Raw genomic sequence first — 17,050 nt, 5'->3', positions numbered from 1 at the left:
TCACATTTTGCAACATTTTCCAACTCTCCATGGTGTTATGGTCCTCAACCTGGGTAACATATTCAACCCTAGGACTCCATGATTTTTATGACTGAACACTGCTCCATCTATGTTTATATTCTAGATGTCATCATTTTACACACATTTTCCCCTGAAATCCAGCCCCATATGCGATATCTTTACAGATGGTGGGATCTCCACTTGAATTTTAAAACCAGATTGGGAAAGTGATGTCATCACCAGCTGTTGGCTTTAGTTGAACATTCTGTTGCTAAAGCAACCGCTGGCAGAGTTCCATGGCATTTACAGTTAAGTGACATCATAACACCCAGCATTCTGTCACATCTGCAACTGAGTAAATGTTGATAATCTCTTATCTGCTCTCAAAATGCCCTCGTTGGAGCGTTATCTGAAGGTGCCCTCTTTATTTTTTATTTTCTTTTGTTTGCAGTACTTGTAACGTGTAATATCTGATTAATATACATTTTTGTTGTATTTTGGCATACATTGGTACTGATGTGTGTGTGTGATGTTTTGCTGTGTGGTCAGTGAATGAATGTTGATGTGTTAGTGATGCACATTGTTTGTTCTAGTCTGCATCCTGACTGTGCACATTTATTTGGTTGTATGCATGTATAGTGACAATAAAGTATCTAAATCTTTATCTTGATATGTTGACATGTTGTTCAATCATCAGTCTGCTGCTAAGGAGCCATTAGCCACTAACTAGCTGTCAAAGGCTAATGGGTTCCTAACTGCTAGGTATTTGGGTGTTAGATGTCTTTCTGCACACTCTTCTGGGCAGTGTTGATCTAGATGAATTAGTGTTACTTCCTTTAGGCATTTAACTTGACTGAATCCAGGTTTCTTCTTACTCTAATCTGCCTTTTCTGTTTTTTGACAGCATCTTTAGTCTAGCTGCTGTTCTTTTTCTTTTTTGTAATATTATAATTTACAACAGAATCAGTGCAAAACCAGTTTTGTTCTGTTCATGAGTTTGGCATGTAGTGTGTTACCTGATTCTAGGAACTTCTGAGAATAATAATAACCAAAAAAAGAATTAATGTTGTTGCACTGCCTGATAATCTTCCTTCTGTGCCCAGGACCAAAATAACAGAGTAATTAATTCTGTTACACTTCCATAATTAAATAGCATGAGCATTAGAGAAGCTTTTCCATTAAGGGTTATAGAAACATGAACAGAGCTGACTTTGACTGTTTTTAGCTGAACACCATGTCACGTTGCTCAGTCTTTAATCTGCAGCATTAGTTTGACAAACAGTACAAAGCTTTGTTGGACATGATTTTCTAAGTGAGGAATGTTTTTGTGTTGTGTGTTCTTCTGCACTCATATTTGGTTGTACTATACTATATTGGAAAATATAAAGGTGACTACATAAAACAGTATTGCATTTTCATTAATCATTTTATTCCATCTCATATTTCTCTTACAAGATTCTCCCAGGTGGATTAACTTGTTTAACTCAACTGAAACAAATATTGCCGAAGAGCAAATAAGATGCTGGCTTCAGCAACTAATTTACATCTTACATTTGCACCGAGTCTTGTACAGAGTCTACACTCAATTAAAAATTCAAAAAGCCAAACGTGTAACTGAAAAAAGTCATTTATTAAAATATTTTATTTGGAATTCATTCAAGTTATTTACATGAACATTATTTCAGCTTTCCCCTGACAGTGGTGCAAATCCAAGTTTTGACAGATTGTGAGTAGTGATTATAAGATATTCTGTTTTCTAGAAAACTTTGGTCAAAATCATCCAATATACAAACACTCTCACCCTATAAAAGTGCTCAAAGTGATGCAAAATAGTCTAAATCTGGTAGACTAAACCGTGACGAGTGAACTTCAAACTGTAAATATGAAATATAGTACTTCACATTCCTCTGAGCTTTACAATAACAGTTTACGATGCAAAGCTGGGATTCATTACGTTGGCAAGTGAAAATGTACAAAAACTATTAAACTTCACAAACTAAAACAAAAAAATTCACATTACAGTGTCTGAGGTAAGAATGAAGAAAATGGACGTAAAATGGTCTCAAATATTCTAAGGCATTTTAAAACATTTAATAAATAATTTCATATTTTAAAATGTCAAACAAGTTCCATTAAAAAAAAAAAGCCATCAAAGATTCACAGATCAGTTGGTAGAATTGGTCACTTTCAATAAGGCAGCAGCAGTCGCATTCAGGGAATGATAGTTGGGGAAAAATTCCTTCAAAAGGAACGACAGAAGCATCTGTTGAAAAAGACAGGGTGAGAAAGTCAGCGGAAGATTTGTCGACTGCAGTAAATAACATAGTGGTGGAGAAACTGTTCAGACACTCACATACACCAGCGTTTTGTTTTCTTCACTGTCCTGGAAAAGATTAAAGACCGACTCCACATCCGTCTTCTTCAGGACAAGATAGTTTGAATCTACAGGGAGGGCATGAAAACACATTTCACATGAGTAAACCACCTGTCAGAAACAACTTGGATGCTTCCTTCCAACGTCCACCTACATCTGGCATTGATGAGGTCTTGTGCTCGCTCCCTGGCCTCGTTTTTCTCCTCGTCTGTGCGTGGAGGCCGAGGCGCCGTCGGTTGACACTCTGGCCACTGTTTGTCTCGCAGGGTGTCGATGTACGCCGCCATCTGCGCCTCTGTCGGGTTCATCTTGTTCAAGAAGGAGTTCACTTTCCTGAAGAGGAAGTCATCGAGTCACTCTCATATGCCAGGAAATAAACAACTGAAGAGGCGTCGGAAATTAACTTACTTTTTCAAGATGGGCATAACGGGCTTCAGAATGGCATCGAATATATTAATGAGGATGGAGTTTCCTGTAAAGGCACAACAGGTATTAGCTCTGTCTTAAAAACATGTGCACGTATTCTTTCTTTCTTTTCTTTTTTTGTGTCAATAGAGAACAATTTAGTTTTCATTAAATGTGAAGCCTGTCAGGTTGATGATTCATTACGCGTCTTTGCTGAGGCTCTTAACATTACATGATGATGCAGTTCAAAGACGATTTGATTGATGTTCCTGATGAAGCTTTTTTGACAACCCCCGATTTTACACACAGTACACAGTCAAACTTTCCAGTGCATCAATTAACATCCCCCTTTTCTCACATCGGTTTACTCATTGTCCATCATCTTTAATTCATCTGTTGACAACATGACTGGTGAATATAATACCATTTGACCACCAGCTGTCAATCATGGATTATTTGAGCTCCTCACAAAGCACATGAATGCACCACCCAGAGGACTTATTAACCAAGCCGTGAGTTCATCTCAAAATACCCCATGATGATTAATAAAGACATAAAGGATTAGCTTTCTCAGGCAAATATCAAGTCCCCATGTTAATTTGCTTATGGTGCTGTGAAGAACTGAAATAACTGGCTGTCTAAATGCATTAATCAATCCGAGCTCAGTGAAGAACCCATGATTTCTAATAAATGGACTACAAAGTTTAATAATAAAAAAAAACATACACCTCATATGAACATCACCACCAGGGGTTTTTAAAAAAGAAAACTGAACAAACCAGATATTTCTTTGAGCAGGTCAAATATTGCTTTGGTCGCCTCCAGCTGCTCCCAGTTGACCTGGCTCCTCTGACTTTGGGAGTCCTCCCCTCGAGGCAGAGTGCCCTGCTCCTTCCCTTTAGTCTTGTTGGCTCCACCTGACATCTTGAAACATGTTTTCTCCTTTTTGTGTGACCTTGCACTGAAATTAAGCCACGATGGGCTTTCTGCGCACTCCATCTGTGAGCTCCCATTTTGCCTGCAGTGTGGAGTGTCTGGCGTGTCTCCGTCGCCGCTGGTTTTCGTCGAGGACAGGGACTCTTGCGACTTGGACCGGGTCAGTCCCCTGAAGATGGTTTTAAAGTGAGAGGTTAAGGGATTATCAGAGTCCTCTGTTTTGTCTTGGGAGCAGTTTTCAGCACTTGAAGTGTCAGGGTGAAAAGCAAACTGTGTTGCCTTTTCTGTTTCTGCCTCCTGTGGCAGTTCTGTGGGGGGATCACAGGGGGAGATAACGATAGTTGGGAGAGTCGCCCCAGGAACGTTATCGCCGTTCTGAGTGGAGGCCCCAGAGTTTTCTGACGGCTGAGTTGTGGGTTCTGGTTTTGGGGACGGCATTATGATTTCTTTTGGGGCTTCAGTCTGAGGGCTGGAGCTCTGCAAAGAAAAACAAAAACATTAAGGTGGTGACAGCTGACCCTGTGGCTCTGGCTGCTACGGCACAGCAACCGACAGCAGCAACAAAACAACCCCATACGGCAGTTTTAAGATCACATTTTTAAAAAGTACTGATTTTAAGCATGAAGTTCGGTTTGCTCATTATGGGTTATATTATAAGGCACGAGGAATGGATTCATAAGATCTTCTGTGGTTCTGTGGGAATTAAAAAATGAAGAGATTTCAGAGTTACTTCAGTGTCAGCAGGAAAATTCATATCATTCGACATTTCATCACATCTTTAAACTGGGTGTCTGGAAAAGATGTGGCCAGTAGGGAAATCTAATATGAAGTTGCAATATGGAAGATGATCCAGTGTTTTAGGTGCGCACAGCTCAGACTCATTTTAGGGGTTAAAGGTATCTCAATGTCGACTGCTTCAGTTTCAACCGAGCTCCCAAATTTAATGGAAGTGCAAATCTAAATCACTGGAGAGTCCCTTTAATGCAGGATTTTGATGAACTGTTTCCATTTCTACATCGAATAGCTGCTGCAGTGAAGATCATAATTCATATTATAGTGACATTTAGGGAAGAAAATGACTAAAAAAAGAAAACCTCATATCTCGATAGATACTGTACAATACAACGGACGCTTTACAAGTTTAATATTACAGTATCAGTATCTATTCTAACACCAGAACCACAGAATTTTGTATATTCGCTTTTCATTAGCCATACCACTTATACTTCTATGGGTTAGAAGGTGGGGTACATCCTGCACACATTGCCAGAATACTGCATATCCAATTTGCAAATATCTAACTGTTTATAGTGTTTCCAAAAAAATATATAAACATAAAAACACATCATATATCTTGCTATTAAGTAGGTCAACTTAAAAACTGTAAACTAAAAAGCAGGTTTAGCAGAAACACTGCACTGTGCACTTCTGTGGTTTCCATAGGTTTCGTGACAGGAGCGCCAGCCTGTCAACAGCATGTGGTCTCAGGGACACGCTGTGGCGTGTCACAATGTTTCCACTGGTGCTAAACATCCTCTAAGAAGAGAGACTTAAGGTTGGGACACAGAGGTGTGTTTTTGTCAAATGGCTGAGCTTTGGGAACATTGCTTCATGAAATGAAAGAGAGCAAGAGAGATATGCACATAAAGAGAGAGGAAGAGAAAGAGATGTTCTTTCCTGTTCAATGTAGTCACTTTAAAATGCACATAGACGATAAGCTGCTGAGCCCACGTTGTGCATATTCAATATATCCTCTACAAAATAAAATGTATAAATATTTTTGATATTCTGCTCTGCCCTATCAGGGCTGTGACTAACAGTTATTTTCATTATTTGTTCATCTAATCTCAACTCATTCATGGGTTACAAACTCTTGTTGACCAATAGTAAAAAAAAAAAAGAAATCTAAAGATATTTACATAATACCAATAAAAAGGCATCACAGAATCCGTCTGAATAAGTGTGGATTTGTTTGGAAAATTGATTTAAATAAATAAGAAAGTATCCAAACAGATGTGGACCAAATAATCAATTGATCATGGCAGCTCTAGTCACATGTTTTATATTATCCACAGTAGTCAAGCATATATGAATACAACAACCCTGAGCGCTGCATCCTCATTAACGCACTGTCTCTGCTTTTAGAAATCCAACTCCCCCCCTCCCCTGGCCTGTCTCCTCCTGTATGAGCATTTAGTTACGTGTGAATTCAACTGTTTATTAAAGGTTGTTAAATCTGTGCCAAACTTCAGCTCAGATTTGTTCCAGATGTCACATGAGCAGAGACACACTGTTGAACTAAAGGGCATATGATTGGTTATACATGGTTAAACCCCCTCCCAGAAGAACGTTCTTACTGAAATCCATGATTCCAGTTTAGTACAACCTGGGGACACATTTATTTTTAGCTTCGGACACCATTTCTCTTGGTCATGACAACGCTGTATTCACTAAGTAATTGCTGAGATCTGGGATTATGGTGATTCTGCAACATCCGACATCCAGTGGGGCGAGAAGCACAAACGCTGAGAGGATCAGACCGGTTGTAAACAAGGAAATAGTTCAGACAGATTATCCAAACCAGTGTATTTGGAGGTGAAAACAAAAGGAGAGTGCATCGCACAATAAAAAACACCCTCGTCTCTGACATTTGCCTGTGAGTGATGTTGACAACTGATATTCAGAACAAGAGGATGTTGAGATAATTACTTAAAACTTCCTGGTTTTCTGAGTGCCTTTGTGTTTGTAGCAACGTTGCTGTATTCACAGATTAGATTCACTTCTGAGGACAATCTGATTATTGATGGTTCAGGATAATGGCCAAAAGGTCCAGAGCGTCCTGGGTTTTAATAAACCAGAGTGAGACTTTTAAGATGTCAAGATGAGCAAAAGCAGACGTACCTCCTCTTCCTCTTGCCCTGGGGTCAGGAAGTAGGCCAAGCCGCTGAGAAGGCCCCACACACCTCCGTAGTGTTCCTCTTCGTTCAGCAATTTGTCAAGCGGGCAGAGGAACTGAAAGACCGGCGGAGTGTGGCCGATCTGATTATCACAAACTAATTCCTGAGAAAAAGAAAGTAACAAAATGTGTCAGCTGTAAATCTTCCGAGTGATTGTCTGTCAATACACCGGAGAGTTTTTTGTTGTTGTTGTTGCACTGTTCACCTGCAGAAAGTGCTCCACAGATACTCTCACTTCGTCTTTGACCTCATCTTCGACTTCCAACTCCTCCAGTAAGAGGACTGTGGGCAGACTGGTTGAGTCCTAAAAAAAGACGGGGGGAAAAAAAGCTGGATTTCAGATTTGTATTTTGTCACCACAGCAGTGTTTCCCCCTCTGGCTCCTTCTGAATAGACAATGAGGAGTAAAAACAACTCTTTTATCTGAACTCAAAGGGAAAAAAAATCCTCAGAAGAAAATTTTCTTTCATTCAATGCACACCATGATACTCATCTGTTTGTAGAAAATCATCTGCTCAATTATCCGACAGCATTTCATAACACTGGACTATATGATGATGGGAAATCAAAGTGAACTCGTCATCTTCTTCCGCTGCTTCAGTTTTTCGCTCATCAGTTTAATTCTGGGTGAAATTTGCACTGCACTCTTAGTTTAGTCAAAATAAATTATGTATCATGATGCACGATATTCAAGCTATTTCCAGAGCTCCCTCCTTTGCTTTGCAGACCACTCCTCCTGTAAATATCACCGCATGTCATCCATGTAATAACAGAGCATATACATCCATGACGTACTGTATATGTTGACATTTCCACAATAACCTCACTCAGCAGAAAACCTGCTGCTTGTCCTGGGGGAGGCTTTGTACTGTAGCAAACAAGGGCGGGAGGAGTGTGAAACCTCCTCTCAAACAACAAGTAGCTTTTCCAGTTCGTGGGAAGAACAACACCTCATTGTCCTGATGTCTGCCTTCACCTCCACACCTGAACTCCTCCAAGTCAAAATCTATAACATCTCTTACAGCAAATCACAGTTAAATTGTTCATCCTGTTTGGAGATTGTGTCAAAATCCACATCGCTCATGTTCTGTGTAAAAAAAAAGACATTTTCAAGCTGAGCTGGAGATAATGAGGCCTCATCCTTCTGACACAGAAAAAATCAATTGGAAATCTTTGAAAGTTGAAGTATTTTTAGCAAATGATGTTGGAAGTGAATTAGGGGAAAATCTCTCTCTCCAGTGTGGAGAGGGAAAAATGATTACAGTGTCTTTTTCAATATAGACGTGAACATTTGACTATTGGTTGAAGATCCAGTTTAAAAAATAAAACTGTGAGGACACACCTGTCCTTCCCCTTATTCAGTCCCAACCTCTGTTTACCCGTCAGACAGAAGCTCAACCACCACAGGGAGTGTGAAGGACTATGATCACAGTTATAACAACAACAGTTATTGAATTAAAGGGTAGGCATCTATAAGCTAGATAGCTTCAGCCTACACCTTTTCGATCTATTTATGAACTAGTTGAGCGAATGATGGTATTATGGAAGGTTGACTGACTGTGATTGATGCTCAACTGTAAATAATTTTGTGTAAAAGATCGAATAAACTACTACTACTAATAATGATAATACTACAAATAATAATAATATCAGTATATGGTTTGGTTTGCTAGAGTCCAGTAAGTCAGTGATTCAAATGCCTCCAATATCTTTGTGAGAAAACTCAGCAGCCCTCATCTCATCAGCACAGCTCAGTCCGGTTAAAAGCAGGTAAAGTAGGGCCAATGACAAGCGAGCCTAACTAATCAGGGCATTGCTTTTTTTTCTTTCTAAAAAAAGCACATCTAAATAAAAATAAGTTAAGTTTATCCAGAGGTGAGGTTTTTCTCTTAGCGTTGTGGAGCTGATCATTTATTTCTGCAGACATTAGCTTCATGTACCATTTTTTTTACTTGGTACATTGATCAAAATCAAATGTTGTCCTTCACAAGGCATTTCAGAGAGGTGTTGATTCAACTTCATGTTAATTTCACAGGTTTCATTTTACCCCCAGATGTATGATAATGATTATTATTGCAATGCTGTTGCATTAGTTTCAGGTAGGTGAAGTGAGTGCAGCAGGAGAAAACCCTCACAGGACAAACCTTTCCATCTGCCTTTTACCTGCCATCTGTTGCGAAAATATATCACATCCATGTAGGTCTTCTTGATGTCCCACTGCAGGTTCTCGGGGCTGTCATTCTCCTCCAGATGGACGGTGAAGACGAGCTCCTCGTCCTCCCAGACGGCCTGCGACACAGTAAACTCCTGCTCAAACTCCAGCTCAAACATTAACATACCATCCAAGGACAAGCTTTTACAGCGCCTCGGCAGACAAATAACAAGCCTCCAGGACATTCCACACTGTCAGTGATATTTATAACTCACATGAGGGATGCTGACAGCCCAGCGGCCAACGCGCCACATCTCATACGACAGCTTGAATTCCATCATATCCTCTTGTACGCTTGTCAAGTAGCTCTCCAGATCACCGAGATCACTGTCCTCCTAATGGTGTTTGGCCAAAAAAGCAACAATGAGTCTGTCATGTTTCACCAACCGTCGTTTTCACTCTAATAAATTGTGGCCTCACCCTGTCAGAGTCCTCCTGGCTATGAACGGAGCCCTCCCTGCTGCTGACATCGCCCTCGTTGGACGCGCTATCCTGGATCGACATGATCCTCATCATCAGCTCCTGCTCCATCATTTTCATCTTCTTCTTCTTGGCTTTCTTGGACTTCATCTTGTCCACGAATTTCGACCATCCTTCCTTCAACTTGTTGCCTGAACATCAAAAATGAATGTGAAGTCAAAGACAATCTGACAGCTTGTTATCTCATCAATTATGCACCGTTTATCTCTATTGTGTTCAACATCGTGCTGAACTTCTTTTTGCTGTCGACTGAGTATTGTACGTGGAGAGAATAACAATGAATTATACCTTGACATTGATCTTGATCTAATCAACACTGGCTGAAAGACTGCATAGACTGTAAGGAGGTGCAACAACCATGCAGCATCACTTTAGTGGGAAAATATGCAAGAAAACTATCATTGGATATAATTTACACTTCATTAGCCATGTAAACACTGTAAACATGGTTAGTAATCAAATGTGATGGCCTAACAATCGACATCCTATCAGAGTGGAATAATTCTTACAGATTAGGACAAATACTGCTGCTTTTTCAGTATTTGAGAGGACCTTTACAGAAAATATGCCCATTTATCATGTCAGATTGTTCATTATCACGGCATAATCATTCTTATTTGGTCATCATCATTGGTTTGGACTGTTTTCGAAACAAAGAGAAAGGAGTTTCTCAAAGACAGCACGGAAACAATTTGCCATTCATCTCGCTGTTTGTGTAATTAACAGTTTGCACTGACAAACAAAAGAAACAGGGGAGTAATTATGGTCTGAAAGGAGGGCTGGTAAAGAAAATGATAATGTCACGTAGCTGACAACACGGCGCTATTCATCAAAATGTTGTACAAGACGTTGTGCAAGCAGAGTCGTCTGTTCTGCAAACACCCACCAACTACTCCATCTGCCCTTTTCAAGTCCACATTATCCGGATCCAAAATGCTTTCTCACTCAGAAATAACTGAAAAACCAGGTGAGGAATCAAATGTACTGTTCCAGAGGTTTAGGTATCACAGATAAGCTCCGTCACAAAAAACACACCTTTCCGTTTGTCCTTGATCCTGGAGGTGGTTGGAATCCCCGCTCCCTCCAAGCTCCTGTAAATCCCAAAAACCAGCCACCAGAAAAACAAAAGACAGGTCATTTGCAATTTTCCAACACAGACAGTCGCCGATCCAGTCGTTGCTTTGAGTCTCACTATGACTCGGCCCTTCCAGTGGTGTGTGAAAGATGACAGCCACTCACACTTGGCTGCCTTTGCCCTCGTATCTGCCCTCCTGCGAAGCCAGCGAGGCTTGTTCCGGGTCTGATCCACACAGCTCCTCCTCGGAGCCTTTGGGGGTCGCGCTGTCGAGCTGGCTCAGCACCAGCTGGTTCAGGTTGTCAGGGTCCGACAGCCATGTCACTAACAGGCCCAAACCTGAGGATGAACAGCCAACACACTAATCCCACACACTCAGTCATGACATAAACAAACTCTTGGATCAGGGGGTAAAATATTCAGCTTTGACAATATACTTGGATGAGAACCAGTCATCTTTTCGTTTCTTTTTTTTTTTTTTTTTAAAGTATATTTTTTGGGCTTTTATGCCTTTATAGATAGTACAGTTGAGACTGACAGGAAATGGGGAGGCAGAGAGAGGGGGGATGACATGCAGCAAATGGCGCCCGACGCGGGACTCGAACCGGGGCCGACCGCAGCGAGGACTGTGCCTCTATACATGGGGCGCCCGCTCTAACCACTACGCCACGCGACGCCCATCTTTTCGTTTCTGAATTCTCTGTAAGTCTATAACAGCAGCTTCCATAATTAAACATTTTAAAAGGAGTAGTTTCATTTTCCAGAACACTGCTTATTTGCATTTTTCCATAAGTTAGCTGGTGGCAGTTAGCCTAGCTTAGCATTCAAAGCTGGTAAAAGTGGTCTGGTGATATCAAAAGGAAGAAGAACGCACCTATCAGCACCTTGAAAGCTTAATGATTAACATGTTGACAACTTGACATGTTGTACTTTTATGAAAGGTAAATGTGCTGGACGATTTAACAGCTGGAGAAGTGACTTGTTACTGTGAGTCAAACTCAAAGCGTCATCAACTCTAGGAAGGATGATGAATGTGAAAGTCCCAAAATGTCAGACGGATACTTAAATTCAGCTTATTAATACTTCCTCTTACTTGAAATTCCTTGCGTAATTGAAAATGAGAGATATAAATCATTGTGTTGTAAGTTGTATCCAGCTTTTATGAGAAATCATACCATTAGGAAACATTTTTACTGTAGTAATGAAGCCCTGTGCAACACTTCCAATTATTTAAAGTCACTGCAAACGCTCAGAGTCATGGGTCTTTAACCACAATACAGTAATGAACTGTTTCAAGACACCTAAATGGAAAGCAGCAACATTTTTATTTTAATTACAGCTGTAAAAAATCACCTGTTGTAGCTGTACAATTGCTAAAACCTACTCTCCAGGAACACTCTCAAAGGTAAAACATTTTATCTGTTACTAAGAAAAAAGACAAACCCCTCTGAGGGAACTGGAAAGTCGCTGTGGAGGCAGCCTTCCTTTTATGCAACCCACAATTCACGTCCTAAGCTCTGCAATACCACTGACAATAAGGGATTACATACAATTCACACTTGTAAAAATCATCATGGGAGGCTTAGCCCTTATGTAAGACTGCATTCCTGCAGAGAGATAATTTAATGCTTCCTTACCCTTTAAGGCAACAATCTCATTTAAGGCACAGCGGTTGACTTCTTGGGCCCAGAGAGATTCGGGAAAAAGGTTACGTACAAGAGTGTCGGAAAACTCTCTGAGAGCTGCAATCTCATCTGCTCTGGAGCGGAACAGGAGCTCTCTGAGACAGAAAACACAGCACAAGTGGTAAGAGAGAAGTGAATCCAACCATTAACAAGTACTAAAAGAGGTCATAGATATTTATCACCCCGAAAAGTGATAATCACCAGATGTAAATGAGAAGCGATGCATTGCCCTTGAAACTCCATTTGCAATAAGAAAACATAACAGGACGTCACCGCGGGTATGATCCAGTAAACGTATGGTAAATTATTCATAGGTGGTTAAAAACACTGAGGCATTTATAGAGTTTAAGCACATTACTGAGTGCAAAGAGTAACTGAAGCAGCAACCTGCAGTAATTTTCAAGCAAAGCAGAGGTCGAGTCTCACCTGTCTGGCTGCTTCACGTTGTGCAAGTGCTGGGTCAAAATACGAATGGAGCCCACGACCGCCTGGCAAACATCAAAGTCTTTGGCTCTGTCAATGATGCGGTCGATTACGAAGTCAAATTCCCTGCACAGCACCTGGTGCAGAGGCTGGTACTCTCGGGGCTCGGGAACGTCGTACCAAGACAGGACCAGCTGAGCATAGGCGCACTCGAACACTGAGGGGAGCAGCAACAGAAAGTCAATTTTTGCATCAAAGTCAAGTTACCCTGATCAACTCCTGGGCTTCAAACTGAGGGCTTTTAACTCTCTTTTTTATTTTTTTTTACCAATATTGTCAGATGTTGGTCTGGGAGCCTGTGGAGGGGCACAGCGGTCGCTCATCTGGTTAAATGGGCACCATTTATCAAAGCAATCCACATCTGGACGTTTGCTACTACATGTCATAGCCTAACTCTCTCTCCTGCCATTCTAGTCATTCTCCATTATCAGTGGTAAAATAGATAAAGGGAATAAAAGCAAAGCAAATCTAGAAAAAAAAAATCAAAAACAAGAATTCCTGTGAAAATTATTCAGTTGAAATATCCATGACAGGATTTTCCTCTGAACATGAGAAGCTCTTGGTGAGACGAAGACAAATCCCCTCGGGGGGGGAGCGAATGCACTGAGCATCTTTTATTTACAGCAACATAACTGTGTTTATATACCACGCAAAGACAAAGTGAGAGAAACAGCTGAAAGTGCTGATGTGTAGATAATAAAACATGAAAAGATATTTCTCAACCATGCATTGACATTCAATGAAAAAACAACAAAAACAAGTTGGAATAAAAAATGCTTCATCGCCGTGTTTATGCTGAAAGAATGGCACCATATGTTTAGGGTGGGGGGCAGTGGAAAGTTGCACAACAAAGGGAAGAAAAGCAGTGCATAGAAAGTTTGCACAAGTGAATCAAAAACAACTTAGAGTCTTAACGGCTCATGCATCTAAATGAGATGCTGTATTTAAAGTAAAGAATTAAGCACTATGCAATTTCAAAGAGCAGTTTTTATTTTTACAAAGTCTGATTTAAACCTTGAGCCACCGTTGTGTTTTGTTCTTAACCACACTGAGCTCATTGAAAGTTGTGACCTTATCCTCCTTAAAAATGGAGCAAAGCATATGCAAGCGATAATGCTGCATGACAACCATATATCTTGTTTCCTGTTGAACACATAGCAGTCATAACTCATAGCAGTTCTCAGGCCTGCTGTTTTTCATCTTCTCTTTCTTTCCCCATAGCTCCTCCTCACCTCCTGTAACATGAGCTCCTGCTGCAGCTGTGTCTTATGCTAAACTGCCCTTTTCACTGTGTTTAGTCCAAACAGAGCCACAATGTGCAGACACGACAGCTTTGAGTCAAGGGAACCATCATGCTCAGCATGTATTTCACTCTTGTGCAAAGAACTTCTAATCTCCAGCGACAAATGTGCTGACGCCACTTTAAAAACCCATCGCCCTCCATGTAAAATGAGCCTCACCCTGCTGTAGAGACCTCTTCACATGTGGATATTGAGACTCCAGTGGTTCTGCCTGCTCGCTGCTTCCTCCATCCCACTCCCCATCAACAGTTTCCTGAAAAAAACAAAACAAGACAGTCGACTAACTGTTGGCCATTGTAATTAAACCTGTAGCTGTAACATACAGTGGATTAGTGTGAAGTTCAGGTCACACTGAGGCATGCGATGAGTATAAACAAGTTTTTCCAGGTAGAAGGGGAAAAAATGCACCTCAGGCTATGGGTTAAAACACTTCAGTATTTGTCCAGTTCTGCTACAACTGAACCAGGCTATTTGTGCAGCTTGTCTGGTAAACACAGGAAGTCTGATTACTGCTCCACTTGATTAGGATATGACGTGACTACACTGATTAAATTATATTATTCTAAGAATTATTTGCCTATATAAAGGGATCAAGAGTGTTTAATGTGGTATATGATGGAAAAATGCATAAGTTCTTGTAAATCTCATATTTAATTTGGAACATGTGATCAGCAGACCGCAGCTCATAACAATAACTCTTCCCTGCAACACAATGCGACACACACACATGACAGGTGATCCCCTACCTGCAGAGGATGTTCCCTGTTTTCTTCATCAGTCTGAGTGCTGCTCTCTCGTCCACTGTTTGCGAGCGACAGTTGAGTTGCAAAGCAGAGGAGGAAACACACAAAGTACTGTGTGACTGTTCGGCCGCAGTCTGAGAAGTACCACAACAAGCCGAGGAGTATGGCGATGGAGAAGCGCCATAAATACATCTTCTTCCTCTTCTTCCTCCTCCCCTTCTCCTTCTTCCTACAACTCCTTCTTTTCGCGTCTTTCTGGCACTTCGAGCCGCCGAGTGCTGCACATGACCTGAGTTAGTTTGTTCAGTTTCATCTTCAGCGGCGGGAGGAAGAAGTCACTGCTGCCGGAGAAGCGGAAAACAGCGAAGTTTATTAAACTGGTGAAAAAAGAGCTGTGATTGGCTGTGGGCAGGGCCGCGTGCCTGCTGTTGATTATAGTAGGACGCCATCTGTAGGCTACAGGTTTATCTGACAGGAGCATCTATCTATCTATCTATCTATCTATCTATCTATCTATCTATCTATCTATCTATCTATCTATCTATCTATCTATCTATCTATCTATCTAAAGTTTGAAAAAATATGGTTTCATACTGGCCCCTGCAACTTTATATGGGGTCTAGAGCCATAAAGGGTGAGGTCCACTGGCTTAATCTATAGCAATGTGTTTCATAATCATATCACATGTTTCTTGAGTAAGATCTCAGTCTTAGAAGTAAATAGTTACCATAGGGGTTATGTAAATTTACTGCAGTAAGAAAAAAAAAAAAATTCCCTCCAGATTTTCTAATGTTTTATTGTCAGATTTAATCAACAATAACATCATCATTTCTATAGTAGACAAAGAATTATAACAGACCATAAATAAACAAGCGCAGAGTTCCAAATTAATATCCTAGATTTGGTTTGTTGTATTACATCATTTTAAATTAGGGTAATTTTGGTTTCCACTTTCTATATTATACAAGCCCTGATGATGATGTAATAGTGATGAAAATAAATCAGTATACGGCAGGGGAAAAAAGGGTTATCATTTGTTAAGGATATTCTGGAATATATGCATTAAATTTCCTTAAATCTTATCAGAACTGTCATGTTTTCAAATAATTAATGGAGGGCTGTTGCCACATGGTGGCGCTAACACTGCTCTTTATACACAGCAGGATTGTAGATCTTTCTTGTGGTGGTTTGATCTGGATATAATGGATGTTGCACTCTCAAACAAAACACAGGAGGAATATGATGAACAAGCCCATTATTTACTGTTGAGTGTGAATCCACCATGAGAAAAGGCCACTGCAGACATCTGTCAAAAGAAGTGCATCTAAAAAGGAGAACATGATTAATTCACACATTAAGATGCAGGAAGCAACTTTCAAAATAAATTCTAAAAAAGGTCACCAATTATTGAATGTGGTATTCATACCCATGCAGACAGCCTTCAAAACTACAGACTAGCCTCTGTGGGCAAATTCATCCTCATGCAGATTAAAAGATTGATGCTCTATATTACAATTATAAAGACAAGTTAAAAAAAAAAAATGCCTTTCATTGCATCATGAATTCATTGGTAACACGTTACATTAAGTTCCCTATTATATTACAGCTGTATTGCTATTAAGCTGTGTATTTACATAATATTGTACACAGAGTGTCTAATGATATGATTTTGCCCAAAGCACTGAGGTCATGACCTGATGAAGCCATGACGTAATTCAAGCTAACAGCTGATGTTACGCAACAGCCTGTCTGACAGAAGGCTTTTAGTGACCCAGTGCGAAGGCTTCGGCTTCAGTCAGACCTGCATCTGGATACTATCAGTACCTGTGAAGAGTGAGTATAGTACTGTACTTATGTACAATATTTGAGGTACTTGCACTCAATTTTTACACTTCTGAGGGAAATACTGCACTTTACCTCATAATTTTGTTTTGAAAGTTGAAAATGAGATTTTACATGTCAAACATTTGAATCCATAATGCATAACTTTCTCCCACAATTAGATTTAAACCAACTCCACTACAACCAATACAATGAGTAAAGTGCTACTTACATGTTAATGCACCAGTAGTAACAGTAATCTAATAATGTAATTGCGTAACACACCCAGGATGCATTTTTCTGCTTTTAATGCATTGGCTCTAAGAACATTTTACTAATGATGCTAATGTACTTTAAAGCACATTTTACAGTGCAATGGTGCTACTTTCATTTTAGTAAAGGATCTGGCAACTGAACCTCAAACACAATTTGAAACTGATTGTTGGGGAAACACTTGCAGAGCAGAGGCACTGAAACATTTACTAAAAATAACTTGAATGTTTTATACTCAAACACTTAAATATTAAACTTTACCTGACCTCAGTCTGGCCTCCTCAGTCAGTGTGCATCACACTTTT

The 17,050-nt window shown here is 40.2% G+C and overlaps 1 protein-coding gene across 1 annotated transcript; it reads right to left on the bottom strand.

Annotated features, from left to right (window-relative positions):
• Positions 1-2,066: 2,066 nt before the first annotated feature.
• LOC146979603 (uncharacterized) lies at positions 2,067-15,232 on the bottom strand. The gene is made up of 16 exons (XM_085789557.1): positions 14,655-15,232; positions 14,068-14,161; positions 12,551-12,764; positions 12,077-12,219; positions 10,604-10,778; positions 10,400-10,455; positions 9,305-9,495; positions 9,100-9,219; positions 8,836-8,961; positions 6,878-6,976; positions 6,617-6,775; positions 3,559-4,192; positions 2,783-2,846; positions 2,529-2,707; positions 2,354-2,442; positions 2,067-2,263 (listed from the first exon to the last, which is right to left on the bottom strand). The coding sequence occupies exons 1-16, from the start codon at positions 14,841-14,843 to the stop codon at positions 2,165-2,167; spliced, it is 2,631 nt and encodes an 876-aa protein (XP_085645683.1). The 5' UTR covers positions 14,844-15,232; the 3' UTR covers positions 2,067-2,164.
• Positions 15,233-17,050: the final 1,818 nt, after the last annotated feature.

Source organism: Trachurus japonicus, chromosome 10, assembly GCF_045865225.1.
Source record: "Trachurus japonicus isolate A0001 chromosome 10, Traja_1.0".
Classification (NCBI taxonomy): domain Eukaryota; kingdom Metazoa; phylum Chordata; class Actinopteri; order Carangiformes; family Carangidae; genus Trachurus; species Trachurus japonicus.
This window is presented reverse-complemented; position numbering and strand designations above follow the sequence as displayed.